This window comes from Brachionichthys hirsutus, chromosome 1 (genome assembly GCF_040956055.1).
Source record: "Brachionichthys hirsutus isolate HB-005 chromosome 1, CSIRO-AGI_Bhir_v1, whole genome shotgun sequence".
NCBI classification, from domain to species: Eukaryota; Metazoa; Chordata; class Actinopteri; order Lophiiformes; family Brachionichthyidae; genus Brachionichthys; species Brachionichthys hirsutus.
The window spans coordinates 5921817-5949184 of record NC_090897.1 but is presented as its reverse complement, the minus strand read 5'-3'; the positions used below and the strand labels follow the sequence as shown (position 1 = coordinate 5949184).

Genomic DNA, 27368 nt, shown 5'->3' with positions numbered 1-27368 from the left:
CGGGTAATCTAGCGCTGTGCTCAATTGGGTGGAATGGAATCATGGCACGCTATCCTAATCCTAAGGCTGCAAGGGATAAATATTGACATTGTATTAACCGATAGTCACATCAAGCCTGTGTGGCTGCCAGTGATCGGGTCAAACTGAAATCTTGTGAGACATTGCAATAGTCTGTTAGTTAATAGTCCCTTATTAATGGATGTCTGGGAAGAAAGCTCGTTAATTTATAGATTTTTACTATTTTATGAAATTAATGATTTTGTGTTTTCTTTAAATCAACTGAATTAAAAACTTAAAGTTTAATAGATTTATTTAGCTATTGTTGAATTGATCTCTGCGCGCTCCCTGAATTGAATACAGTAAATAAGAATAATGTGTCTCTTTATATGTGACAGTACAACCGAACTCAAAGTTTTTGAACAAAGATCTTCCTTTGTTGATGGAACTGACTGGAATGACTTGGCGAATGCGTTTAGTTTGAGAACTGTTGTGTAAATTCATTAATGTACCGACCCAACATTATTGCGTTTGCTTGTCGGGAGAGTCAAAGCATATAAATGTCACCCTGCAGAAAACTAACAATTACAATTTGCCAGCGAGCTGCAATATCTTCTCATCTCAATTTGATTCAAGTAAATAATTTCAAAGCTGCATGTCTGCTAAAAATAAAACAAAAGCAGAATAATTTCGGTAATGGGCATTAAGCTGTAGCAACGCCCCTGATGCGGCGTCCAGTGCGGACCAAACCATCCTGTTCCTGCGCGATCACGACCAATCCGCGGTCACGGTGCGTCCAACGCACGCTGCGGGGGAACCAGCTGCAGTTAACGGAGCCCGAGGAGCGTCTCGGCGATGAACGCAAGGTAACGCATTCGTGATGGTAACGTTTTAGAGGAATTGGGCGTTACATTTAACTAATTATTTGTTGGGCGAGTCGGACAGACTCTCGAGGAACTGCGTGGCGCGCGTAATAGCGCGCGGCTGAGCGGTGACAGGCGCGCCAGTCGAGTCCCGATCCTGGCGTGTCGCGTCTCCGATAAAGGGCTGCGTTCTCGCTCACAAACCGAAAACAGTGTAAATTAAGCGCCGTGCGTTTTAATGGCGCTCCGGCGGACGCGGATAACGCAAAATATGAATTTAGTGTTTAAGCTAGGGAGCTATCGGTGGCTTCACCCGGGATAGCATGTCTAACGGGGGGGGGGGGGCGCAGCTTGGCACAGGTGTGACTCTAAAACTCGTGTTCCCTCCTTTTATTTATAAAACGCCCACGTTTATTTCGTAACTTTTCTTTGTGCCATAAACGCACCGAGTCGCACGGTGTGAAGCCTGGGGGGACTGTTGCCCGGCCAACCTCGCACAAACATGAAAGGCGGCGGGGGGGGGGGGGGGGGGGGGGGTGTCTGATGATCCGCAGGTGTAGCGTTCTCTGAAGTTTAGGTTCCCGTGCGTTTTAGTTGTGTGCAATAACCTGTGCGTGCCGCCGTGCAGGCGCATCGTGCGTGTTATTTCTGACTTGTGGCTGGTTGCAGCACGACTTCATTGAAGAAGAGCCCACTCCGCTTTATTGACTCATTTTGCTCTTTGTGTGTCTAAACCTGCAGGACCTGCTTGACGGATCCTCTCTCAGCTCGGCAGTCGGATGTAAAAGATGGATTCTGCGTCTGGCGGAGTCTTCTGTGAAATTACTAAGAGCATAATCGCATATGGAAGACTCCAGTCCACGTTTCTCTGACGCATCAATGGAAATTAAGTGAGAGGAGACCTTGAGCAGACGGCTGATGGTGGAGCTATTATCTCACTGCGAGGATGGAACAAGGGGAATCTGTCCTTGACCAGCGGATTATCAGGAGGAGAAACCTTATAATTTAACTAAAAAAAAAAATCTGCAGGCCTGAAAGGCACATTGTGAGTCATTGTGCAAGAAAGGCAATTACCAGAATGGCTGCTGAATTTGATGATTGATTTACACAAAGAGGGGGCGACGTTCACGGCCAGCCAATGAATCGAGAGCCCACCGCGTGAGATGTTCAGGGTCGACTGGAGCGGCTCTGTTGAGGTCTTGCTTTTTACCATTATTGCTGAGATGGTTGAGAAACGATCCCCGCGTGTCTTCAAGCCCGCATCGCGGTTTTCTGGCCGACGATCATTCTGAGCCATTGTTGGGGAAATGTCCGCTTCTAAGATGGAAGCACCTGCTGGAGGACGGTGTGTGAAAGTTCAGTTCTCAAAAACTAAAACGATGGGTTGCAGACGATGTCTTCCCGTCTGCTTCTCCTTCCTCTTCGTCTCTGTCGCCCAACTCCTCCTCTGTCAGGTTCCACCTGCTCGGTCCATTCATGTGGAATACATAGAGAGCCACAATGAGTTCAGCTGTGAGCCCATCAGACTGAGAATGTGCCAGGATCTGCCTTACAACACCACCTTCATGCCCAATCTCCTAAATCACTACGACCAGCAAACCGCCGCGCTAGCTATGGAGGTAGGTTGTCACGGCGCTCGCTTTACCTACGCCTGCTAAATGACGTGCGCATCACTCCAAAGCACGCAACCTGGTGGCGAGAGTACAAACTGGGTTATAGCCACACCTTGGAGGGAAATGGAAATACAGAGTGAACAGAAGCAGTGAGATCTGTGAGAAAATGTTACAATCCGCCTACGCTCCTCCTCCATGTTCTCTACTTCAGGTTACCGTTTCACACAGACTGATGAATGCACCGACTCCGTGAGGCACTCTTGACCTCTCATACATGTGAACAGTAGATGACAGACAGAAGGTGTGAGCAGCAGCAGAGGGAGAAATGTGAACGCAGATAGCTGATTTAGTGGCTGCTACCTGCAGGGAGATTTATGCTCGGGTGTGTGCATTGGTTTTAAGCAAAAAGAAAAGGGGCTGGGGGGGGGGGGTTGTTGAGTGGCTCACTGTCTGAGTGCAATGCTAGACATTGACTATGCGTCTATATCGCATTACCTCTCTTTTCTACTCCTTTGTGACTCTCCTGAGAGGGAACACGGAGGAAGGTGTTGTAGTCCGTTTAGAACTAGGAAAAAAAGACAGACCAGACGTACCATTTTTAAATAATCTGGCTTCTATATGCACAGTATTCTTGTCTTTTTTTTGTCTCCTTCAGAAAACAGACGCATAAAAAAAATCTTTATTTTGGATTGACAGTATTTTGATACTCATTGTAATGCTCATTGAGAAATAAGAAATAGGATTCTGTTCACACATTAAGGATTATCCACATATTAAAATCCATTCAGTTCCCCAGTGTCATGTCAAAACACGCCGTGTCAGGGATTGTGCTATGCATCTGCTGTTGAACTTGATTTGACTCGGATGACGGAGCCAAGTAACCGACACCCTCCAGTCATGGAGACATTTTTCTCATCATGATTGAGGAGCAATTTGAGCCCATTTCGTTTCCCTGCTCTGGTCTGGTCTGCTTTGACAGTGGAGGAAATGTAATCATATCTCTCATAGGACAATGGCTACATAATACCGTGTGTGTGTGTGTGTGTGTGTGTGTGTACATGGGTTTATGTGGCGGTATGACAATGAGCAAGTTAAGGATGCTTTTTTTGTATAGTTTCCACAGTTTGTGTTGCTAAAACTGTAAATGCACGATAGAATTAATCAAATTATTATGCTGTTTATTTTCAGCATCAGTTTAGCTCTTGTAAAATATCATCTCTGGTCCGCAGCAGCTTGTAACACACTGTCCGAGAAGCAGCATGCTTGTACAGCTGGATTTAGAAATAATTCTACATCACTCACTTTATCTAGATTGTCATGCGAGTGTGGGCGATGAAGAATGTATTTGATATTAGGGCGGTTGGATGAGTCTGGCCTGAAGCTCCTTTTAATCTGAGGCGTGACAACGGTTTGGCTGAAAACAGCTATTTCTTTTTCCTTCACAGAATAATAACAATTGTTCTGTAAAATGAGGCTTCGTCTTCACAGTTGAGCTGTATTTTTGCAAGTTTACATGGTTCAGAGAACGGTGGCGTTTCAAAACATTAAATCACTCAAACTCGGGTGTGAGACGTTTGCATTTCCAGGCCCAGGTATCTAAATGAACAGCAAACTGCAAATTACATATTAAATCAATCTATACAATCTGAAAAGCACAATTCCTTTTGAATTAACTTGTTCGGAAATTTGACTTGTAAGAAAATATCAAATAAATAGCTGCTGCTAAATCAGCGTGACGATTTCAGACGCCACGATGAAACTGGAGACGTTGTCAGCAGCTGTTGGAGTCCGTTTTGGGTTCTGTTGCGTCGGGATCTGCCTCAGTGATGAAGCTTTTGGGTTGTGACTTTTAAACTATTTGGAATCTTTTCATTTTTTTCTTTACTTTTTAGATGTCAAACAAAAGCCGCTCTGGATCTGAGAGTTTTTGTGCATGAGTAACGCATAATTTCACGTTTATTTGCTTTTTAAATCACAAAGCAGAGCAGTATTTCTACAGTGTGTTGTTGCTGAGCCGGGCTGAGGCTAACTGTACTGAAGTTGTGTGTGCGTGTGTGTGTGTGTATGTGTGATAGGAGAGGCTAACGGTGCCAGCTGTCATCTCTCAATAGCGCTAACTAGCTGCTCAGACCCACAATGAAGACATTGATTCCCAGAGACCAACTTCCACCCCATCTGCCACAATAGTCAGTTAAACCTGCTAAGATGGACTCAAACGAGTGGAGAGAGTGAAGGAGAACAGAGATGAATTCGGATCCGGATGGAAGCTTGCGATACAGAGTGAAATGACTTCGTTCATCCACCACAGAACGTAATGGTTCTCAGGATGTGCTGCAGTTTATGGCATTATTTAATCTTTTTATATGTGTTAGACACAAAGACTTGGATGCATGAACTCATTGAATTCTTGAGCACACTAAGAAAAATAAAAAGTCTTGGTGAATTACCGGACTGTGTCGTTCTTTATCTTACAATTTGGCAGAATGGCAGGTCAGCGGCAAGGAAGTTTTCCCTGAAAAATAAAATAAAAATATAACCTAAGTTTAGATAATGGAAAAATATACCTTTTGTTTTAGGTGTTACTCATGGAATGCCACCAAATTTAGGAAGACTTTTTCAATGAGTGCATGCATTATGGTTTGGCACTGGGGTTTTAATCTAGTGAAATAATACTACACTAATAAAAGTTTCTGTAGTCTTCCCCTTTGAATAATTGGAGTTGTGTTTTTTCTCCACATGGCACAAAATAAATTGGACTTTTAGACAAAGTTCACAGCGGAGAGGTTATTCTAAAAAGGCATTATTCCTCACTGAGTTTCTCCAAACAATTCGAACACCATCTTTGTCATTCGAATCCTGGAGTAAAAGAGATTAGAGAGCCCCCGCTCTAACAGTCGGCTAGAGAAGGCCTCATTTGGCCAACAATAGAGCGCAGTGTTTGTAAAGCAAATAGACAGCAGCCCTGCTCCCAATGAAGGGATCTCAAGATGTCAGTCGTGACGTTCACAAGCCCGCTACAAAAATCACTCCTGGTTGAAATGAAGTTCAGACCAGAGGTTTGTGGGTATGTTTACATGCACTGCAAGACCCGATGACCATGAGAGCCAACTTCGCATGGAAATGGTCAGTATTCACTTTGCCTTAAAAATGTTGGAGTTATTATTAGAACAATGTGCAGACTTAAATATGCTGAAGTACGGTCTATTTAATACGCTGCAGCCTAGGATTTCTTTTTTCTCATTGTTTTTTGTGACTGGGGCATTGAGAACACCGCAGTGAAAGAACCGGCTCTGTTAGAACGGTTCACACTAATGAAATGTGGTCATTATTCCAGTAGTTTTCAGCAGACAAGGAAGCACCTCTGTATTTAATAAGTTCATTCTACCACACTGCTGCAAACTTACACATGATCAGCAAACAAAGTGTCTCCTCCTTGAGAAGGTGCTGGAATCAGACATATTGCTGGTGTCAGACGTTCTCCCCTCGTTCAGCGCCAGCCTGGAAACGTGACCCGTTCAGCCACTCAACGGTCAAATAGGATGATTTCGTGAACATTTTTCAGTAACAGCTTAATAAAAAAAGCTTAAGAAAAACATGGAACCATGTTTATGTTTATCTAATAAATATATTCATCACCATGCAGGCAGATTGACACAATCACAATCTCTTCATGTGCCTGCTGGTACTTTTCTTTAATGATGTTGTGGATCACTAAAACTAAAGCAATCAATGTCTCAAATGTCACTATTTTTGTCAGACATGTATGACCTAATGTTGGCTTTTGCTTTTCCAACAGAACCAACTTCTCAAATAAATTATCTTTTTTTTTTTTTTACCTTTCAGTGGTAAATGTCAAAATAATCCGCTAATTCCGAGTGTTGATGATTAAAATAGGTTGAGAGATTAATTTGAGGTGCTGGAAGGAGGAAGAGATGAACTGTTAAAAGGAGAAAATGTGCGGGACGGTGGATCAGGAAGAATGTTGGAAAGGAAATGCTGAAAGAGTGGCAGGTTGGGTAAAGACGAGGGCTCTGGGCTTTGTGTGTCTTTCACCGTGGGGTCCCGTCCTTCAAAATGAGATGTCTCTGTATGAAAGGACCACTCAGGGGCCACTAGGTCCCCAGAACAGAGAGAGAGTTTGTGTGCCAAACGTGAAGAGTTTGAGTCTTGTTGCGCTGAAGTACGGTCTGTTGTGTTATGTTTCTTTGTGTTGCTGTGTGTGAATACGAAACAGAGAATGAGCTTTTATAGAGGAGTGTTTCTGTGTGTTTATAATTGCAAGGTTGCGTTTGTGCTCTGCTGTGTGTGTGTGCTTGCTTGCTGCATGTGAAGAGGCTGATTACTCCTTTCACTCCGCCAGAGACAGACAGGTCCTCATTCAGTTTAAAAGTTCCTGTTTATTTCAGTTCAGCTTTGATTATCCTGCTTATTTCCACAGAGTCCATTGAAGCTGCGAGCTCAAATGAAGCAATCATTTATTTATATGCAGAACAAAGGCACTGCCTTGTGCGTTTTTTTTTTTTTTTTGGCAGACTGTTCACGTGAGCAGAGCTGCCACCTCCTTATCCAGCCTAAAATTCCAGCTCAAGAGATTTTAGGAGAGATTTTTCATTGCTCCAAAATGTAGCCCAAAGCAAATGTAGCATTGCAGGCTTTACAGGTGATATGGAGCCATGGTGTTTGCTGCTGGAATTCTTTGAAAAGGGGGGATTTGTAGACTTCCATGCATGTTTTATTTAGATTTTACAAAATAAAGTAGCTTGTGTAACTGGCTACAGTAACTAGGAGAATTATAATCCATAATGCTGGGAAATATCCACCCAGAAGCCTGTTATTTATGCTTGTTAATTACATTTTACAGGCTCCTTTATTTGTGGCATCTTAAATCCAATGCTTTTTGTTTGTAAGGTATTAATCCTTGATTCTTCGTATGCTAGAAATGAGGTGGTTTTGTGTGACTAACTGTGTGCGAGTGGCTGCAGATGGATATGTGCAGGCAGTTGGGATGTTATAGGACGTGTGTGGGCGGGTCTGATTCAGCACCATTGTTGCACTCTTGGCTCCTCATCTCTCTCTCTATCATTTCGTTTGACCCTCTCCCCCCACGTCGATCATTATCTTTTACTCTCGCTTTCACACTTTCCATGTCGCTCCTTGTGCGAGCGGTTCTGAAAGCACAATGGACTCGTGTGTGCATGTATCTGTGCTGACGCCTGCGCTGCACCCTGGTATCCTCAATGAGACACATCCCTGTGAAAGCCAAAGCATTACCTGTTGCCATGGTAGTTAAATAGGCAGATGGAGGGAGAGAGGCAGGGCAGGGAAATTGGATGATGATTGCATGTTCTGGAGTAAACCAAGAGAAGAGGAGGGGAGGACTTGTAATTAAAGGGAAAGAGAGGAAATGAGAGATTCAAAATGGAAACTAGGTGTCTTCGCTCTCAAGTGGTATTATTTGATATCGTCCTGCAGCCATTACCTTTTTATCATGGAGATGCATGCTGTCATGAATAGAAAGAATATCTCTCCACCCAATGCAAAAGGCTTCCATGTCTCCCCTTCAATGTTAACTGTGAACCAGAGACCACGATTAAAAGTCAACACAATTGTTGTCAGAGAAGATGGCTGTTCTGCTTTTCTTCGGTTATGATGCAGAGGTTGAGGTAGTTATTTTAATATGACAATGAAATGATTAAATTTTATAATAGTTTTGGTGACGACTTTTAATAACTTGAAACACAACATCGGTCTCACCTCTGCACATCATTTTCTACTGTTTTACAGGAGCGCTGCTGCTGTTGATGATTACGGTACCAAGACAAAATGTCCCCACTCTTAATCAGGCTTACCACTGATCGATGAGTTGCTGCTTTTACCAGTTAACCAGTGTTAACTAGTCTCTTGGGCGAAGTGCAAGACCTGTTTGGATTGTGCAAAAAAAAAGACATTAATGCAGCAATGAAAATGATAAACAAAGTGATTTAAAGGAAAATTAGTCAAAGAGATAGGAACTGAAGCAAAAAAATAAGTGAGAATAATCTCCAGGAGTAAAAGGGAGGCGAAGAAAATAAGAGATGAATATGGGAGAGGGAAAGTCTGACAGAGAGGAGGAACGTAAACATGAAGCGGAATGCCATCAACTGCTTAGTCCGGTCCTCCCAGCTGAACGATGGATGGACACGGATAAACAAGCGAACGAAGATCCTACGAGATGGGTACCCGTTTCTTAATCAGAGATGAGGGAGAAGTTCTGTCCTGTTCATCCCTTCACCGCCAATGCTTCTCTCCCGCATGAGAGAGGCGAAAAAGAGGAAGGCAAGGCAAGAGAGCGTTTGTCTAAAGGTGTGAAGTTGTGATTATAGATCATGCGAGTAAACCAGCAGGCAGAAAATGTTGCTTTACCCTGGATCCAAAGAATGAAATGGAAAGTAGGATGTGAGCTGGTGCAGACGGAGGGGGACGGAAGGATTGTGAGGAGAGGTAATGGCCTTCACTCCACACTATGGCGAGAGACAGAACGTGATTGGCTCTAATGTAAGGATGCAGTCGCTATGCAGTTAATAGTTTGAGTGCTCATGGGAAAAATTGGAGGATCAAGTATCGGTGAGGCAGAAGCAAAGTGGTGCTTTATCTTTTCTGCAGAGAGTGAGAGAGGTAAAGGATTGAGTAGTAATATCTAGTTTAGAGAGAACACCATAGAGACACTAGCTAGGGAATGGAAGCAGAGCTGATGTGGTCTGACAGCATTTGTGCTGCGGGGCGCGACCCTCTGATGTGAGCGAGTCATGGTGCGACAGAGAGGTGACACGAGGAGGAAAAAGAGAGCGAGTGCATGAGGATAATGTGTCCAGATGGACTTTGACAAGGTTTAGTAAAAACAAGCCACACTTGAGATGCAGGAAATCATGCATCGCGTCTGCCAGAGTGTCAAACGTGAGATGGAGGTTCAAGGTTTTTATTTCGTTACTCGACTTAAATATCCCAGGAAAAGAAGACACCCTAGCGAAACATTCTGTTTCTCGCTCCACTAAATCTTATTAACATTTTGCTTTTTAACGTTGATTCTGCTTGGTTTTGTAACACTTAAGATGAACTGGTTTCTGTTTGGGTGTCGTTGCTTTTATGATTATAAACACGATGTAATAATGTCTCTGAGTATCGCTGATCGGCACCATTGAACCATGCAGGACGTTTTGTGGACGTCCAGGATCAGATGGACTTTGTGCGGTTTTTATTTTCACCGAGTTGGACAACAGCTGAAGAACTGCTGCCAATACGAGACGTGTTTCTTTGGAGGCTTCCAGCCTTCAGCAGCCTGTCACCGTGATCTGACACCAACCTTACACTGGTGCCTGTGTGTGTGTCTGCTTCAGTTTCTCACACTCCTTCCAATACATTTGATTCCCTAATCCACCAGGAAACTTTTCACCGTTCCACTTTTTTTCTTCCCCCCCCCCATCATTCTCCTCTTCGCTCCCTCCTTCCCTCCCCAAGCATTTGACAGCATGTGTTTCCATGGAGATGTCTACCTGGATTTTCCCTCTTATACACCAAACCCCACTCACATATCACCCATTCATTAAGCATAAAAAATATTACACATAGAGAGCCTTTTGCCTACTCTTTTGCTCTAAACATCTTCTGTCAGTATTTCATAAGCTAATAGGCTAGCTGATTTCTCGGTGTATGTATTTATTTAAATTCCCAGCACACCCACTAAAGCCTTTATTCATCCATAAAAGCCCTGATGATGGGATGAATTGAAGCGCAGCACCAGCTGGATCCTTGTTTTGTGTTCTAGAACTCTAAAAGGCTGCATAGCATGACTGTTAATCATTAAATTTAATATGTATGTGTCTGTCTGTCTGTTTTGTTGTTGTTGTTTCGTACTTAATGAAACAGGAGGAGGGACAAAAATCTTTCTCTCTCCCTCCCTCTGGGTTTCTTTGGACAGAAGGAGTACAGAGAAAGAAACTTAATCCCTCTATTGACTCTGAGGTGGCTCAGTCGGGGGCTTTATTTTATTTTCCTCTGTCAGAAACCCAAATGCTTACCGGTACTATTGCCTGTCCAAGATTCTGTCGCTCTCTCTCTCTCTCTCTCACACACATCAACTTGCAAAAAATATCTAATTTGTTTTTGAATGAGTTTTGTTCAGCACTGCCTGTTAACAGTACTCTTTGGGCTTCACGTTGCAGCTCCCTGTTTGGTAATGGGATATTTTACAGGATAGCTGTTAATAGTTTCCAATACTGTGAATACAATCAATATATGTTGGGTTACTTTTCAGAAAATTAAAATCCAGAATTGTTTTATGAAATATAAATCGAAACGAATATTTTTTTGTGGGAAGAGAACAGGTGATCTGGAATATTGACCGAAGAACGGGATTATTGTAGCATGATGGCCCTTCAGTAATTTTATTTTCGGCATTAAATAAATTCAGCTCTGCTGCATCTTGTCACATTTTCCATACTAATCAGGCTGTTCAGGTGTGTAATAACTCTACTAATAATATTAATAGAGCAGCTATGATGCTTAAAGTGTGACATATTGTTGTCATGATGGTGATGATAATTTTTAGTGTGCAGAAATGTACATTAATTAAATGACAGCCACATCACACACAGCGAGCCGTTATCAAGGACTGCACTATTTTTTGTGAAGCTGCATTTCCTTTCTCTTGTTCACTCCGTATCTCCTCCTCCTACTTATTTCCTTGTTTTAGTCACAATCACCTCCCTTGAGCCTTAATTGTGTGTTTTCCTGCTCCCCCCACTCTCCCATCACAATAAACTACAAAATGCCGAACAATTGACCCGGGTCATCCTCCGTGGAGAGCTTACTGCCCCTTCCTCCGTCGTTGAGTGGCTCAGTCGGGCCATTTAATATCAGCATTCTCTCTGGGTGGTAGAGGAGGAGGGGGGCAGTTGTCCTTACTGTCAGAATAATTGCACTCAGACATCTGCGCACATGCATTGACTTGTGCACATTCACACACCAGAAATCACAACAAATGACATACTGACAATGCGCGTAAAAAAAAAAAAAAAGACACACATATTGACTCTACAAATCTCGAGAATGGGGACACGCAAAATAGAAGTGATGCTCAATCACTGAAGAGTTAGTGTGAGAAGAGATGAAGAAAGGCTGCATTCTGCTGGACAGTGAGAAACACTGATGCAGAAGCAACGGCCGCTCTGTTAAGTGTAGCCTCCAGCTCATTCAGTAAGACAGAGTCTTACTGAATTACTCCAGAATTACTCCAGAATTACTCCAGAATTACTCCAGAATTCCAAATGACTCCATGCATATTCATACACATACATGCACCTTTGCGTCCATTTACTGGTGGAACATCCCTCCAATGTGCAGATCTAGAACACGGCAATCGAGAACGATCAAAACACACTCACAAGGCCCGAGTCCACACACGCAAGCGCTCACTGATGCATGGGCGTGTGCATGAATACACTCATCAGGCTCTAAGCATATACTGCAGCTTTTGTTGCAGGCAATAAGTGTAAGTGCACTGTTTGGCATCACACGCACGCATATTTTGTACACATATGTAGGGCGCAAGTAGAATGGTGTGCGTCTGAACTTTATCTTCTACTCTTAATGAACTGAAATCTCATGAAATTCTCTTAGAGGTGAAATAAATCTCCTTAATTCCAAAATGAGAGATGACGTTTCATAGGCGATCTAAATTCTGATCATGTCATTTTATGAATATGCATGGAGTCATTTGGAATTCTGTCGCCACATAATGCGCTTTATTGGTTCATGTTGTTCCCGCCTCTCTCTTTCCCCACGGTGCAGCTTTCACAGAAGAAATGCATGGGATGTAAAATTGTGAATTATTGAATTAACGTGTGTGTGCATGTGCATCCACATGTGCACACACGCACTTCTGTTTCTGTGCAATATTCAGAACTGTGTCACGCAACTCATGCACCGCTGCGTCCATTTACTGGTGGAACATCCCTCCAATGTGCAGATCTAGAACACGGCAATCGAGAACGATCAAAACACACTCACAAGGCCCGAGTCCACACACGCAAGCGCTCACTGATGCATGGGTGTGTGCATGAATACACTCATCAGGCTCTAAGCATATACTGCAGCTTTTGTTGCAGGCAATAAGTGTAAGTGCACTGTTTGGCATCACACGCACGCATATTTTGTACACATATGTAGGGCGCAAGTAGAATGGTGTGCGTGATGGAGCACGGCATTTCCTGTTGCCGCTTTAGTTTTCATTCATCGCTGTGAGGGTTCCGCTCTGATTTCTTTATTTAAACCGCTGCGCCAGACTTTTAAATCAGAGCAGATGATCAGAAGTAGCATCCTGCTGTGTAGTGCACGGAGGCTGAATTTATGACTTTAAGTCTAAGGCAGATTCCCACCAACCAGTCACGTGTCTGTTCATTGAGTGTAACCCTCATTGAAAAGCAGTTTTCCTTTCATGTGAAGCTCACAAACAAATCTGCTCCGTGTTGACGAACTCACACGGTTTGAACAGTTCCTCAGAGTTGTATAAAGGTATTCAAGGAATCCCTACCCTCCATCCTCTGTGATGCTATTTCAGGTTGCATAACAGCCTGAATTACAGCCTTGCTTCTTCTCATTCATATTGCGATATAAAATTGGAAAGCTGAAACGTGTGGGTGTCTGCGAGAGAATTTGATGACTGACACTTATATTACCCCAGCCAGCGAGTTCAGCTCATGTCACGTGTCACTTGTCTCCTCCTCCTCTTCCTCTACAGCCTTTCCATCCCATGGTTAACCTGGAGTGCAGCGCTGATCTTAGGATGTTCCTGTGCGCCCTTTATGCCCCGGTGTGCGCCAGGTACGGCCACGTGTCCATGCCGTGCCGATCGATCTGCCACCGGGCCAAGGACGAGTGCCACAACCTCATGGAGATATTTGGGATAGCCTGGCCGGACGACATGGAGTGCAGCAGGTGTCGCTTGCATTTTGAAAGTCAGGAACAAGTCTGGAACTGTCTCTAAGAATATAGCTGGGAACATTTTTTCTGCTTTCAATTTCATTTTAAACTGCATATTTAGCCTGAGGCTTCAGAATGTGTTTTGTGTATGCCTTAAATCTGTATTGTTGTCATGCACAACCAGTCGATCTGAAAACATCAGAATCGCTCCTCTTTCTCTTTGACTGTGCTTCCCCTCCCAGGTTTTTGCTCTCACTTTTTTACCTGTCAGTTCAGCTATCTTCTTCATACCAGGCTACATAGAAAGTGTCTGTTCTATATTAAACCTTTGACCTGACTCAGTATTTCTTGTCCCAGGTTTCCAGACTGCGACGAGCCCTACCCTCGTCCAGAGGACTTGCTGGAAGGCTCGGACCCCGCTGACAAGTCGTCCATGGCTGTCCAGAGAGACTATGGTTTCTGGTGCCCTAGGGAGCTCAAGGTTGACCCGGACCTGGGTTACACCTTCATGGACAGGAAGGACTGTTCTGCCCCGTGTCCCTCCATGTTCTTCAACCAGCAGGACCTGAGCTTCATCCGCTACTTCATTGGAGTTGTTTCCACTGTTTGTCTGTCGGCAACACTCTTTACCTTCCTGACTTTTCTCATTGATGTTACCAGGTTTGAACGGCAAAGCCCGTCAATTTATTGAGTATGATCACTTCAGAGACCCAAATAACCTCCACTTTTATCTTGTTTATGTTGTTCTTCACCTCTTTAGGTTTCGGTACCCAGAGCGTCCCATCATCTTTTACGCTGTGTGTTACGTCATGGTGTCGCTGGTTTTCTTTCTGGGGTTCCTGCTGGAAGACAAGGTCGCTTGTAACTCAGTCAGCCCTGTCCAGTTCAGAGCTTCAACGATAACACAGGGCTCACACAACAAGGTGAGGCCATTATCATCTAGTACTACTGCAGTGGCATCACACTTCTTATGATCATGTTGGATCTATTAAGAAGCCTATTTGGTTATATGCTGCTGTTCTCTCTCTCCCAGGTGTGCACCCTGTTTTTCATGGTCCTGTATTTCTTCACCATGGCCGGCAGCATGTGGTGGGTCATCCTTACAGTCACTTGGTTTCTGGCTGCCGTGCCTAAATGGGGCAGCGAGGCCATCGAGAAGAAAGCGCTCCTCTTCCATGCTGTTGCCTGGGGCCTCCCGGGGGTCCTGACCGTCACCCTGTTGGCCCTGAACAAAATCGAAGGAGATGGGATCAGCGGAGTGTGTTTCATCGGGCTGTATGACATAGACGCCCTGAGGTGGTTTGTTCTGGCACCGCTCTGCTTCAACGTGGCGGTGAGTACAGTCAGAAGATGAATGAGTGGGTGGGAGGGTGAAAGAGTTGATGGATGGATGAGTGAACAGATCAAAGGATGGGTGCATTGTGCGGATGTGGATCGATTAGTAAGCGGAGTATTTTGTGTGTCTGCCGCTGACCCCGACCTTCTCTCCTCAGGTGGGCGTCACGCTGCTGTTGGTGGGCATTGTGGCTCTGAACCGGGTACGCATGGAGATCCCTCTGGAGAAGGAGAACCAGACCAAACTGGTCAAGTTCATGATCCGGATGGGAGTGTTTTCGGTGCTGTACCTGGTCCCTTTGTTGACCGTTATCGGGTGCTACCTGTACGAACACACCTACCGGAGAATCTGGGAGATGACATGGATGGAGGAGAACTGCAGGCGCTATCACATCCCCTGCCCATATAAGGTAGAAAGAGGAGGGAGTGGAAGAGATTTGCTGTGTGTATGAATTGGCTTACTGGTAATATGCTAGTGTGGGAGTATTACGTTTTACCAGTTTATTTAATTTGTAAGGGTATGTTTGTGGAGGAAAGCTCTTACTAGTATTAGTAGTATCTTCACGTTGGCTCAGCTGAAAACCTACATAGATCAATATGTAATGCGCTTTATTAGCATCACAGCTCATGCTGCAGCATGCAAGCTCCCCCAGGCCAGATTTGTTTCTCACTCACTGCCCGAGTTAACGGGGTGAAGGACTCAGATGCACTCTGAGTATTTTTGTCTTCATTACATCACATCGATACCTTATATAGATATTAGAGAGGTGTTCGTTTGTAAAAGTTTGTTTGTTGTTGGATAATTGAAGATTCTGTGGGCATTGTTCAGGCTCGAATGACTTTATTTTGTCTGCATGCCTGGGTAGAAATGTAATGAATCCTGAATGCGTTTTGTTTTATACGAAAGACATTCAATCTCAGCTTGGACAAGACTGAAAGACGAAATCCAATTAAAGCACAGATATTCTCCTGGGCCTCGGTTCTTAAATAAGAAAGGCTTATGCTTCCTAAGATTTCCAGGCATCAGGAGTTTGCTGGCTGGGCAGCATGACATTGGAAAAAAATCTGGCATTTGTGAAATGTTCACTTTCTTAACTATATAAAAAGAACTGAAGGAATTATCACCATTGAACTGAAAAAGTCGAATAGAAAAAATGGAATGATTCCAAAATGACTGACGCATGTGCCTGAAGGCAACACACATGAACATATAGCAGCACTACAAATCCATGTAGTTGAGTAAAACGTGTGAGTCGTGTTTTCAATCAATCCCAAAACAATTCAGTTATTCTGAGTGAATTAGATCAGGAGATTAGTTGTGGAAAATCAGAAACACGACTCTCTTACTTTTTCCTTCTTCCTTTTTTTTTTTATTTGCGGCTTGCTTTGTTTGATGTGCTTGTTTTGCTTTCGTTGGCATCACGTCCTGCGATGTGACTGCTGTTAATGCACACGCTGTGATATTGATGCTAGAAGTATTTATCATGCAGCACCGAGCTGGATTCTATAAAGCAGATCTCTAAACCGCACAGCTGCTGTGATTTTCTGCTCTCTGGCGGTAGCGACTGTGTCCTGCAGCAAACGCTCGAGACATCTGAGCGGAGCTGAAGCTGCTGCGTTTCCCCCACCGCCCCGCTTCAGCCCTTCAGATGGACTAAAAAAGCCGTTGTCAGTGCTGGATTCTTCTGACCCTGTTAATGTGCAAGTGGCATTCTAAGCATTTTGGGGATTTTAGTTCAGTCCTGTCAAGCAAATTCTTGTCCCTCACTTCCGTGTTTTCATGGTAGCATTTTCTTCCGTCCATTTGAGGATGTGTTTTTACACCCTCTGTAGTGTGGAGTAAATATTTATTAATTCTCTTTAGGTGGAGCAGACCAACCAGCCACTCATGGTTTTGTTCCTAATTAAATATCTGATGATGTTGGTGGTGGGGATCCCCTCCGTATTTTGGGTGGGCAGCAAGAAGACGTGTTTTGAGTGGGCCAACTTCCTGCAGGGCCGCAGACGCAAAGAGTAAGACGAGAGATTGGATGTTTTTTGTTTTAGACTGCCTTTTTCATTCCTTTGTGTCATTTTTTGGTGACGGCTTACTTGTCTGTGTACTAAACTCTGTATTATCCTTGGACAATTCTTCCCTCTGCAGCAGTGGGGTGAATGAGTCTCGTCAGGTGCTGCAGGAGCAGCCAGACTTTGCCCAGTCTCTTTTGCGTGAACCCAACACCCCCGTCATCAGGAAGTCCAGGGGAACATCCACTCAGGTGTGTTACACAAAGTGGCGTAGCAAAATCAAAAGCGACCACGGTAGTATTACCTGTACTTGAATGTAATCGGACAACATAGGATTAAATAAAAAACATAACAACTGATGTGTGGAATCTGTTTACAGCCCTTAACACGCATGGAAGCAGACCATAGTCGTGATGGAATTATCAGAAACTGTTTAATGCTTACATAAATACTGTTACATAGAGTGAAAGCTGGTAGCAGACCTTCTACATCATTGAAGGGATGAAATAAGCATCAATATAAACCTTTTTAATGAAAACCTGTCTCCTCTGTTATCACATCTGTCTGAATCCTCATCTTCCTGTAGGGCACATCCACCCACGCCTCCTCCACCCACTTGGCTGTGGTGGACGACCTTGATGAACCAATCAGGCCTCAGCATGCCGCTGCCAGGAGCAAGGCCAGCAGCGTCCACAGCAAGACCAGCTATCACGGCAGCCTCCGCTGCACTCGTGAGGACAGGTAGAGCCGGAGATCCTGTTTGTCCTTCTAATGCTGTAAATTAAGGAATCAAGTCTTCCTCATGTGTCCTTCCTCATCTCTCACTCTCAGGTGTGATGCTGTGGTTTACAGAGGTACCGAGGTGCGCAGTTTCCATGGCAGCATGCCTCGTATTGACCACCCCCTCTCCACTCACAGCAGCCTTCACAACATCGGCAGCCACTCACGGCACGGCAGCCAGCGAGACGTTTCTGAAGCCCCGCCTACACTCATTACCCACGGGACAATGGCTAGCCACAGCCTAGCTGCTGAGAATGAAGGTGCCACCGCCTGAGAAGAGGCAGACGTCTCCCGTCTGTCTCCGTACCGAAGTGTTTTCCTCTACCAAGCTGGAGAATGTAACGAGCAGTGCTGTGATGCTGCTCAGTTCGAGCGAGGAGCCTGACTCATGTCTTATAGATTCTTCACTGGAACCTTGACAGTTATGTTTACCTTCAAAAGACACAGCAGATGCTGGAATCAAACAACTGTTTGTTCTTGAGAGTCAGTCAAATCTTAATCTTTTCACCGTCTTGCTGGACCTATATGAATATTAAGAAAGACGTAAACACTGCCGAGTATTGCTTTGCAACAATCTTAATGGTATTACTACTCTGTTTAACATTGTCTGGATTTTTTTTACCTGTCTCAGTCCCAGACTAGACTGAGACTCATTCTTTTTGAATGATGTCCAACTTTGTGGCCTCAGAAGCCAACAAGCATGGGCTTAATGTGGAAACATGGACCTCTGCTGCAAAAATGTGTGTGTGTGTGAGAGTGAGAGCACTGACTTTTCTGCAGAGACATTCTCCTGACTGATAGAAAAGGCGCTTTTTTGATCAGTCGAGTCTTTGCCAAAAACGTGCAGGAGTACTGATTTAAATTTCAATAACTTTATTGTCCATTAATGGTGGCAATAGCAGAAATAACCAAACTAGCTAATGGCTGAATAAACCATTCAATTTAAAAATGAAAGCCATTAAACATGCTTAATTTCATTTGGTTTTTTTGGAAAGGAAGTTTTTAGTTTTTTTAATGATGTAACTCATTTTTACATACAAATTAATACAATACGTAGACACTCATTTTTAGACTGGTTAACTTTGTTTTTTTAATAAATATACACTCATTCTAAATTTGATGGTTGCACTCGGTTCAATTGAATTAAATGTCAAAAATAATTGGTAATGATCCCATTCTGTTTCATTCATGTTTTGCTATGCATGGTGGCTATATGCTGATTTTTGTTTGTAGTGTTCAGATATAAACATTTCAACTCACCCAAAGAGGAGCAGACGGTCAGGAGTGGAACTCTAGTGTAAAATATATTTGCTAATTGTGCATTGCTACATTTTCTCTTGACGTGTTAACAGGGTGTACTGCAAATATTTTCTCTATAATTACTTGTTTCCAGTACCTGTTCCAGTTTAACCTACCTCACCTGTACACTCAGCCTTCTCAGTACATGCACATATACGCATAATTGGGTGCTTTTGGTTGAGGGAAATTGATTGTTTGAAACAAAATAATGGGATCAGTAAAAAAATAATGGTGCTCATCTCTGAGGATTCTTAACTCCTAACACCAAAATGCACACGCATGGTTTTATTTTGTTCCTGTAGCTAGTTGTCGGTGCTGTGTGTTTCCAGCCTACCTCTTTAGTTCAACTTGTCTCTCTGCTTGCTGTATCCGTTGTACGTAGTTTGGATCCTATCTGATGACTAATCTGCCTCACATCTGCCTACTGCCTCTCCTGTAAATGTGCCCACGCTGATCTATTCTGGACCTACAGCAACTGTCTGTACTTCCTAAATGTGGTGACTGCTTTCCAACATTAACCGTTGTGCTTTGACCTCTGGGAGAGGCTTTGGTTGACCTCTCCTTTCCTTTAGGTTTGTAAATAGATCATTTTTGTGAAGTCACAGACGTCTGTGGATGAGATGAATTCAGCTTTGGAGGGAAATGCGGAAACTTGAAAATATGACGGTTCAAAAACAAAATCTTGGAAAATTTAAGTTGTTTGCTTTTTTAATTTATTTGCAGTTTGGGACTGTAATGACGTTTTTATGCTACCTAATAAACTTTATAGATATCAGTGTTTTTTTCTATTGACATTGTGCTTGCATTTATTTAAGATGACAGATTTTTCTACCACAAGATTCCGTGAAGTTGGGAATGAAGTCCAACTTTGTACTTGAATGAAACTAATAAATCAGTCGGGTAAAGAAGTTCCATGAAGGTCAACTCAAACTGCCGGGTTGATTCTAGGCAGACTTTGATGGAACGAGAGAATGGTTCTAAAGCACCCTAAATGTGTGTGTGTGTGTGTGTGTGTGTGTGTGCAGTATGTTCTTGCTGTTGAGTTTACTATAAAAGTCAAGACGAGGTTCCAGATCGTTCTCGTTTTCGGCGGACGATGGCTGCGACATCTTGTTTGAGTGCGGAGACGCATTGCTCCAGTTGCTCTGAGAAGTCCTTCAGCAGGTGACTCTGCTCATCGACAAACAGTCTGAGCTCCAGCAGGTTCGAGTCCTCCTGGAAATAATGGACCTTCACAGGGAACCACACACCGACTGTATACTCAACACCCAACACACGAGTCACATGTACTCACTAATGCTGATGGTGCAGGCAGGCATTAATACGTACACTTGGCCGTCGTCTGCGCAGACGCTGCAGCTGACACCGCACTGAGGTCATGCTGTGGTAGAAAACCTTTAGAGAACGGGCAAACTCTGCATCACAGCTTGGACGCACCGACCGAGAACGCACACCCTCCCCTCCTAACACACACAGGAAGAAGATATTTATCAGGGGTGTCGTGGAAACGTCATTAAATATCTGAAAATACATAGACGTGACTGCTTTCAGTTACCAGTCCTGGCTGCACTGAGTTGTTCTCTCAGACTGTGATTTTCTGTTCTCAGTGACGAAGTGATATTTTTCATTTCCTCCAAGTCCTGTTGAAGAGCTCGGACTGAGCAGCTGAGCTCTGAGGCGTCTGCAACCTGTAACACACACACACACACACACACACACGACAAACAACTCAAATTGTCCAGCTGTAGAAACACGTTACAGTGAAAGATCACTCCAGCAGACTCTGAACTCACTGCGGTGTCTGCTGGGCCTGCCTCCTCTATGATAAAGACTCCCTCTGCAGTCATCCTCACTTCCTCCAGAGATGATTTCAGATCTGTGCAACCCTCTGGAACACAGACCCCGTGCTTACGGCTTATTCTATCTGTTGTAAATGTATAAAAAGTTGGTGTTTTAAGACTAAAGTCTCGCAGTACTCCGTCTACCTCCCCATCATTACCTTGAAGGCCCCATAGCTCCAGCACCACAGCGCTACCCTGCAGGTAGTCGAGCAGATGTTGGGAGGTGTGGAGGGAGGCAAAGTGAACTCTGTGATCCAGCAGCGGGTTGACGTTGTGCCACACAGCCGGCGTGTACAGAGGCTGGCTGCAGTCCAACAGCCTGAAACTGGGGGGAGGGGGGGGGTTTCTTCCAGCTCCTGCTTTATGAGTCACTGTCTCTGCACCGCTAGGTTCTGTACGCCTCACCCGATCTGCACTCCTCTGTTGTGGTCCTCCCTGATCCAGCGCAGGCCAAAACACTGGTCAAGCACCAGCTGGAAGTCCAGCCGTCGACCCAGTAACTCAGACGGGTCGATCAAAATATTGTCCTCACCAAGAGCCCTGGAAAGAGACAGCGATTACTTACACATATACCTGTGTGTTTATTAAAGTTATATATAATGTGCGTTTGTCATACAGGCCCGAGACGTTGCAAGGGAGCAACTGTGCTTGTAGAATGGCCTCCTCTGTGCCCTCTGACCCCAGCACCTGTAAGGAGTTTGAGATCCAAATACATTGGATATGCATGTGTGTGTGTGTGCGCGCGTACCTCGAGTTGCTCTTCCAGAGGGATGCGGAAGGCCAAAGACTGAAGCCAGAGGTGAGCCGTTCCCAGGAGAAGAGGTTCCACAGGGTCCCAGAATGGGTCTTTGTCTCTGGGCAAGACTGCGTCCGTTCTCTGACAGCCCAAACCAACGACGGGAAATTCAAGGTAAACATATGTTTGGTAAAGTTGTAAAATGTCGCTGTAGGCTCCACAGATGTAACAATACACTGCTTTTTGCAAATGTGCTTGGATTGTTCATGTCATAAAATAGTAGCCTGTATTCTGTTCCTTATTAAGTCAATACTCTGATTTAATCAATGACACACCAAAGACAGCTGGTCAAACAACCGGTGATAAAAAACAAACAAAAAAAGGTGAAAATGTGTCTGAAATCCGTTCGTTTCACCCCAGAATCCAACCGTATGCGTTTCCCCTGATCTGTAAGCAGTACATTGCCTCCACTCCTCTCGAGTTGATGCTGCCGGTAGACCTCTTCCATCAGGAATTTACGGTTCACGAACTTGGCCTTGGACCACACCCACACCTGAGGAGAAGTTAAGACGAAGTTCAACCTCGAAAGTGAAACCTAAACTCATATTTGAATAATAAACAGAATGCGCTGGTGTCAGTGTTTCGTAGGAAGACGGGTCGACCGACTTGTTGTTTGGCTCTAGCAGTGACTCTGACAACGGTCTCCTTCTCCAGATCGTGGCCTTTAGGATCCGAAAGTGCCAGATTCTTGATCTCCAGCTTCATCTCCACGCCCTACAAACATGGCAAACAATAGAGCGCAGCTGTTTATAGATTAGTAATATATAACCACATACAAAAATATGTGTTAATTGATTTACAGCCACCTTGTTCAGTTCCTGACTCATCTGGTTGGCCTCGGCCATCATAGGCATCAATTTGATGTAGTCGTAGAAGACGGCCAGCAGACTGGGGTCCGTCTGATTGGGCCCAACGCTGGTCTCACCTAAACACAGACAGGTAAATGAATGGTTTCCTTCCCAAATAGAAACCTTGCTCTATTCTATTTCAACGACCCTCTCCCGGTCACCCAGGTGGATGCCCTGAGCAGCAGCCAGTTCAGACTGGAAGTAGTCGTAGTCGTATCGGCTCCAGTCGTCGCCGCCGCCTCTCTCAGACGGATAACTAATGAATAGATAGGTGCAGTTTGACCCGAGGATGAGACGGTCCTAGAATGAGATAAAACAGAGCTGGAATATGGCTTGTGTGTGTGCGTGCGTGTGTGTATGTGCTGCAGCACAAGTGACACACACTCACCAAATGCTGCAGCTCAGCTGTGTGGGACACAGATAAGCCATTAACATTGACCTTTGACCCTTCCAGTGGAGTCAGCGTCATCCTCCGCTGTTCATTCCTGAACACCGCATGACGCTCCTGGATCCTGACACAAAAGTGTGTGTTTTCACGTGTGTGTACTCAAGGACACACAACATAAAACTGAACCTCCTCTGAGCAGTCAGCTCCATTACATCAACCTTTAGACACTATTATTATTATTATTATTACTATTATGTGGTCTTGATGTGATAAATCTCACCCTAAGCCCTTGACTGAGATGGATCTCGGAGAAGAGTCACACATGCCAATATCCCATTCACCTGAAAAATAGAATACTGACTGCAATATATATATATAATGTAATATATACTGTAATAATATTAGTAGTAATATGAAATAATGGGTTGTAATGCATGCTGAAGTGAATGTTGCCATTATAACTAAAGAATGCCAATTAAAGGTCATTCACACTGAGGAGCTTCGAGTTATTCTCTAGGCTGCAGCAGCGGTGATCCTCGCCCCCAGGGCGCCCCCAGGCTCAAACCCCTAAAATCTGTATTTATGATCGAGAGGTCGGCGGTTCGAATCCCGGCTCCGGCACATGTGCACACTGTCGTTGTCTCCTTGGGCAAGACACTTCACCCACATTGCCTGTGTAAATGTAGTGAGCAAGTGAATGTCGGTGGGGTCGGTGGTGCAAATTGGCAGCCTCGTTTGTCAGTCTACCCCAGGGCAGTTGTTGCTACCCCAGGGCAGCTGTTGCTACAATAGTAGCTTCCCCACCACCAAGTGAATGAATAATGCACAATGCAAAATGTCTATGAGTGTCCAGAAAAGCGCTATATAAAGCCAACGCATTATTATTATTGTTATTTATGCTAAATTGCATAATCCAAGGTTAGCACCCCCCCGGTTTGGACCCCCCGCTATAGGGGGCCCATCTAAGACGCAGAGATAAAGACAGACGTACCCTCCTGAATGAAAAGCTTGACCACCCCTGACAGCTGAGCGTCCTCGTTGATGTTCAGGATGTAGGGATGCATCTGCATCATCCTCCTCTCCTGACAGCGAGGGACAGAGCATTTATATACCAACCCTACACTACATGTGTTCTATGCTTGTGTGTGCATGTGTGTGCATGTGTGTATGTGTGTGTGTGTACCTGTGTGATGTTTGCGTACTGTTGCTCCCAGTCCTTCAGTGCCTCCTGCACATGTTGCTCCCACAGAGTCTGGATGGCTCTGATCTGGAGCTCATTGTGAGTCAGCAGCTGCCGGAGTTCCTCTAAACACACACACACACACACACACACACACACACTGACCTCTCTTGTCATTGCCTACTGACTTCCCCTGGGTTCCATAAGCGATCCTCACTGGTCTCGTTGCTGGTTCTGTGCCCTTCCTGGCCCAGCCGGTTCAGTCTGTGCAGCAGTCTGTCATTTTCAGCTTTGAGCTCTTTGACCAGGCGCTCGGTGGGACTCTCGTTCACCACGGCTCGGTTCTGGATTCGCTTAGCCCTAAGAAGAGAGCAGAGGGAGGTTTGGACCACAACATGCGAGGGGCACCGTGTGTGATTGGTGCGTCGCTGTCAACCTGCCAGGAAGCGGTTTGTCACCTCTCGGCGTAGCGGAGAGTTGAGAGAGACTCCTCGTAGCAGATATCAGCTGGGCTCAGGGTGGCAATCTTAAAAATGAAAGACAATGAATGAGCTTCGGTGAACTGAGCATTCACCGTGCACACGGTGGTGCACCAGCGGCCCTGGTCCTCATTCTGTTACCATAACCGTGCGACTGTTGCCTCCCAGTGCAGACTGCAGCAGCTTGGTGAGGACTGAGTCTCTGTATGGTATGTGGACGACCTTCTTGCCCACTGCCACATCAGCGAGGGAGCTGGAGGGACACACGTTGCGTAACAAGTACCGGTACATCAAGCTGAAGGCAAACCAAACGGAAGCGCTCCAACCTGATGACGTTGCCTAACGTAGTGAGGCTCAGGTTGATGGCTGTGCCCTCTTTTAGTCTGTCGGCCTCCGACCCAGACGACCGCTGACGCTCACTGCCAGCCAAGTCCACCAAGTTGATGTTGGACTGCTTTGTGATGCTTTCTTTGGAGAATATCTGATAGGAAAGTTTGAGGAGACCTGATGGTTTGAATTCAGATGGAACCTGTTCCACGCTGTGTGATTTTGACCTGTTGGAGTTGGAGGATGATGAGCATGTGAGAGCGACTGCTATTGGCATTCATGTGAGTGGCAGCGGTGGTTCTGGTCCTGGTTCCCTGCTCCATCAACTGCTCCACCTGCATTTTGAATAAAATAAAAAAAGCCCACTTTACCGTGATAACAAACACAGGACACAAACACCAACACAGAATAAAAAAGGCACGAGGAAGAGATTTTAAAATGCCCCTTTTGTGTTTTCAGACTATTGACTCCTCATAAACCAAATAGAAATGGTGCATTTTTAAATGCCTTGAGCACAAATCCAAGATCTTCCTGAACATTCCTTGCAGTATTTATTTTCCTAATGGATCAGCCGGTATTCAGACCTCCATCAGTGTGTTGCTTACACTTACTTTACGATTCATTGGTTAAAACAAGTAAAGCAGAAGACTCGATCGGTACATAGCGCTGTTTCTCCCATGCACTCTATCCACCTGTACCTGCGGTGCGCTTTCACAGGGGACTATTCGGAGTCCTTCCACATAGAAGCCTCTTTGCTGCTCCTCCCTGACTCTGAGTCCCCCGGGAGTACGAGACCCCCTAGAGAGGAGGTCCACCACCTGGACGGAGAGAGGAGCTATTAAACTGAAGATGATTTACAGGGACAGGGAAACACGAAATGGGGCAGCTGCTGTTGGTCCTATTCGTACTTGCTCATTGTAGATTTCCAACATACTGAAAAAGACCTGTGTGCGAGTAAAGAAAGACAACTTGAGTTATCCTCCCTATACATGACAAGTAAATGATAATGACCCAAAACAGCAGCACACACACACACACACACTCTTCACCTGACATTGCCTGGTCTCCTGGCTTTCTCTAACAGCCTGAAACAGTCGATCACAGAGCTTTGGAACCAGGCCTTTGTTGGGACCGTATCCCAACATCGAGTAACTCTTTCCTGAGCCGGTCTGCCCATAGGCCAATAGCGTGGCGTTGTAACCCTGCAAAGGTCATGTCAAGATAATCCCCATCAGAGACGTCAAACCTCAATCTGTTAAAGAACAAATTCTGCTTTAGGGGTAAAACACAGAGCTTTGGTGTCATTTAAAAAAAATAAAAACTCAAAATAGGAATGCTACCTGCAGGGCGTTCTCCAAGATTCCCTCACCCAAGTCCTGAAACACACTGTCCTGGGAATAGATGAAACATATCATCCATCCATCGCTTTTCCACTTTGTGGGTCAGAGGGGTTGCTGGAGCCTATCCCAGCATGCTATGGGCGAGAGGCGGGGTACATCTCGGACGTGTCGCCAGCGCATTGAGGATCCACAGAGAAAAACAACCATTCACGCACTAACCCTAACCCTCATACGCTACAGCAATTTGGAATAATCAATTCACCAAAATGGCATGTTTTTGGAAACCGGAGAGAACCCACGCAGACATGGGGAGAACATATAAAACTCTGCACAGATACGATTTGAATTTCTGCTTGAATGCAGACCTGATCGGCATATCGTCCTCCAGGCTCTTCAGGAACATAGAGGCCGCTGGAGTCGCGTGCAAACCCACTGTGGGACCAGTAGGCGTAGTCGAAAAAAAACGAACGGCTGTTCTGGCAGTCGCGGGGGTCCTGGATGGCGATGGAGCTCAGCACCATCGAGACAATACAGCGGCTGCCTGCATCCCTCTCTCTCTGGATGGAAGACAGAAGAGAAGATTTCAATCCAGGAACAAGAGAGGAGCTGGCAACCAGGTGTGGAGGTCGACGATGTCACAGCCAAACCAGAAGTCCAATTATTGCACACAGGTTAAAATATTTTTCTGTTATGTCCACAGATTTGGTGCATTCTACACAGCTAGACATAATATATGGATTTCTATTGATGGATATAGACAAAATACACAGATTGTGGAGACAAATATACAGATAAATTTGGAATAGAGTGTACGTAGATTAATGTGCATGAACATATACTGGTGGAAATACTACAGTATATGAATGATGAAGAAACTGTTCCTCGGCCTGCTGGTCCTAGTTTTATTTTCTTATGATGCATGCCGCCAAAGTACATTGCCAATAAACACGTTGGTGCATTTTTAAACACGGTGGTGCATGAAGTAAAAATATAAATACAACACAAGAACTGCTCAGTTAAATAAAGAGACCTCAACCCTCATCTTTCATCCCCTCCAGGCATCGTTCATCTGATGAGGCCACAATGCACGAGAGAAACTTCAAACGTAAAAAGAAAGTGTAAAAGAGCTTCAAGTACGTCTGTGCTGCACACTGACCTTGTTGAACGGTCGGACTCTGACGGCCACTTTGACACAGTCCTTGCTGTGCATGTCTGCTTTCGTCCTCGTGGTGCAGCAGCACAAAGAACAGCAGCAGCAGCAGCAGCAGGACCAGCAGCAGCAGGAGCAGGACCAGCAGCAGGTGTGTGTCGAGTTACAG

The 27368-nt window shown here is 44.9% G+C and overlaps 2 protein-coding genes across 2 annotated transcripts; one reads left to right on the top strand and one right to left on the bottom strand.

Annotated features, from left to right (window-relative positions):
• Window positions 1-2239: 2239 nt before the first annotated feature.
• Window positions 2240-17825, top strand: LOC137900111 (frizzled-3-like). Its single transcript, XM_068744205.1, has 10 exons — window positions 2240-2479; window positions 13248-13444; window positions 13787-14089; window positions 14190-14352; window positions 14463-14762; window positions 14923-15174; window positions 16629-16777; window positions 16908-17022; window positions 17358-17512; window positions 17603-17825. The coding sequence occupies exons 1-10, from the start codon at window positions 2240-2242 to the stop codon at window positions 17823-17825; spliced, it is 2097 nt and encodes a 698-aa protein (XP_068600306.1).
• Window positions 17826-19906: 2081 nt separating this feature from the next.
• On the bottom strand, window positions 19907-27259 carry kif28 (kinesin family member 28). The gene is made up of 27 exons (XM_068742197.1): window positions 27206-27259; window positions 26415-26606; window positions 26050-26100; window positions 25759-25911; window positions 25618-25653; window positions 25408-25527; window positions 24937-25044; window positions 24709-24863; window positions 24524-24635; window positions 24362-24429; window positions 24121-24263; window positions 23907-24028; window positions 23715-23805; window positions 23004-23064; window positions 22724-22847; window positions 22497-22635; window positions 22294-22412; window positions 22094-22201; window positions 21883-21980; window positions 21440-21566; window positions 21308-21378; window positions 21097-21231; window positions 20850-21016; window positions 20644-20738; window positions 20406-20538; window positions 20180-20313; window positions 19907-20065 (listed from the first exon to the last, which is right to left on the bottom strand). Exons 1-27 carry the CDS (start codon window positions 27257-27259, stop codon window positions 19907-19909), a joined length of 3075 nt encoding a protein of 1024 aa, XP_068598298.1.
• Window positions 27260-27368: the final 109 nt, after the last annotated feature.

Coding starts and splice junctions, on each gene's coding strand:
- kif28 (XM_068742197.1), bottom strand. CDS start 27,259: ATGCACAGCAAGGACTGTGTCAAAGTGGCCGTCAGAGTCCGACCGTTC. Junction 25,912..26,049: donor TCTTGGAGAACGCCCTGCAG/GTAGCATTCCTA, acceptor TGACCTTTGCAG/GGTTACAACGCCACGCTATT. Junction 24,864..24,936: donor TCATCCTCCAACTCCAACAG/GTCAAAATCACA, acceptor CTTTCCTATCAG/ATATTCTCCAAAGAAAGCAT.
- LOC137900111 (XM_068744205.1), top strand. CDS start 2,240: ATGGGTTGCAGACGATGTCTTCCCGTCTGCTTCTCCTTCCTCTTCGTC. Junction 14,090..14,189: donor TTTCTCATTGATGTTACCAG/GTTTGAACGGCA, acceptor TCACCTCTTTAG/GTTTCGGTACCCAGAGCGTC. Junction 17,023..17,357: donor CCAGGGGAACATCCACTCAG/GTGTGTTACACA, acceptor ATCTTCCTGTAG/GGCACATCCACCCACGCCTC.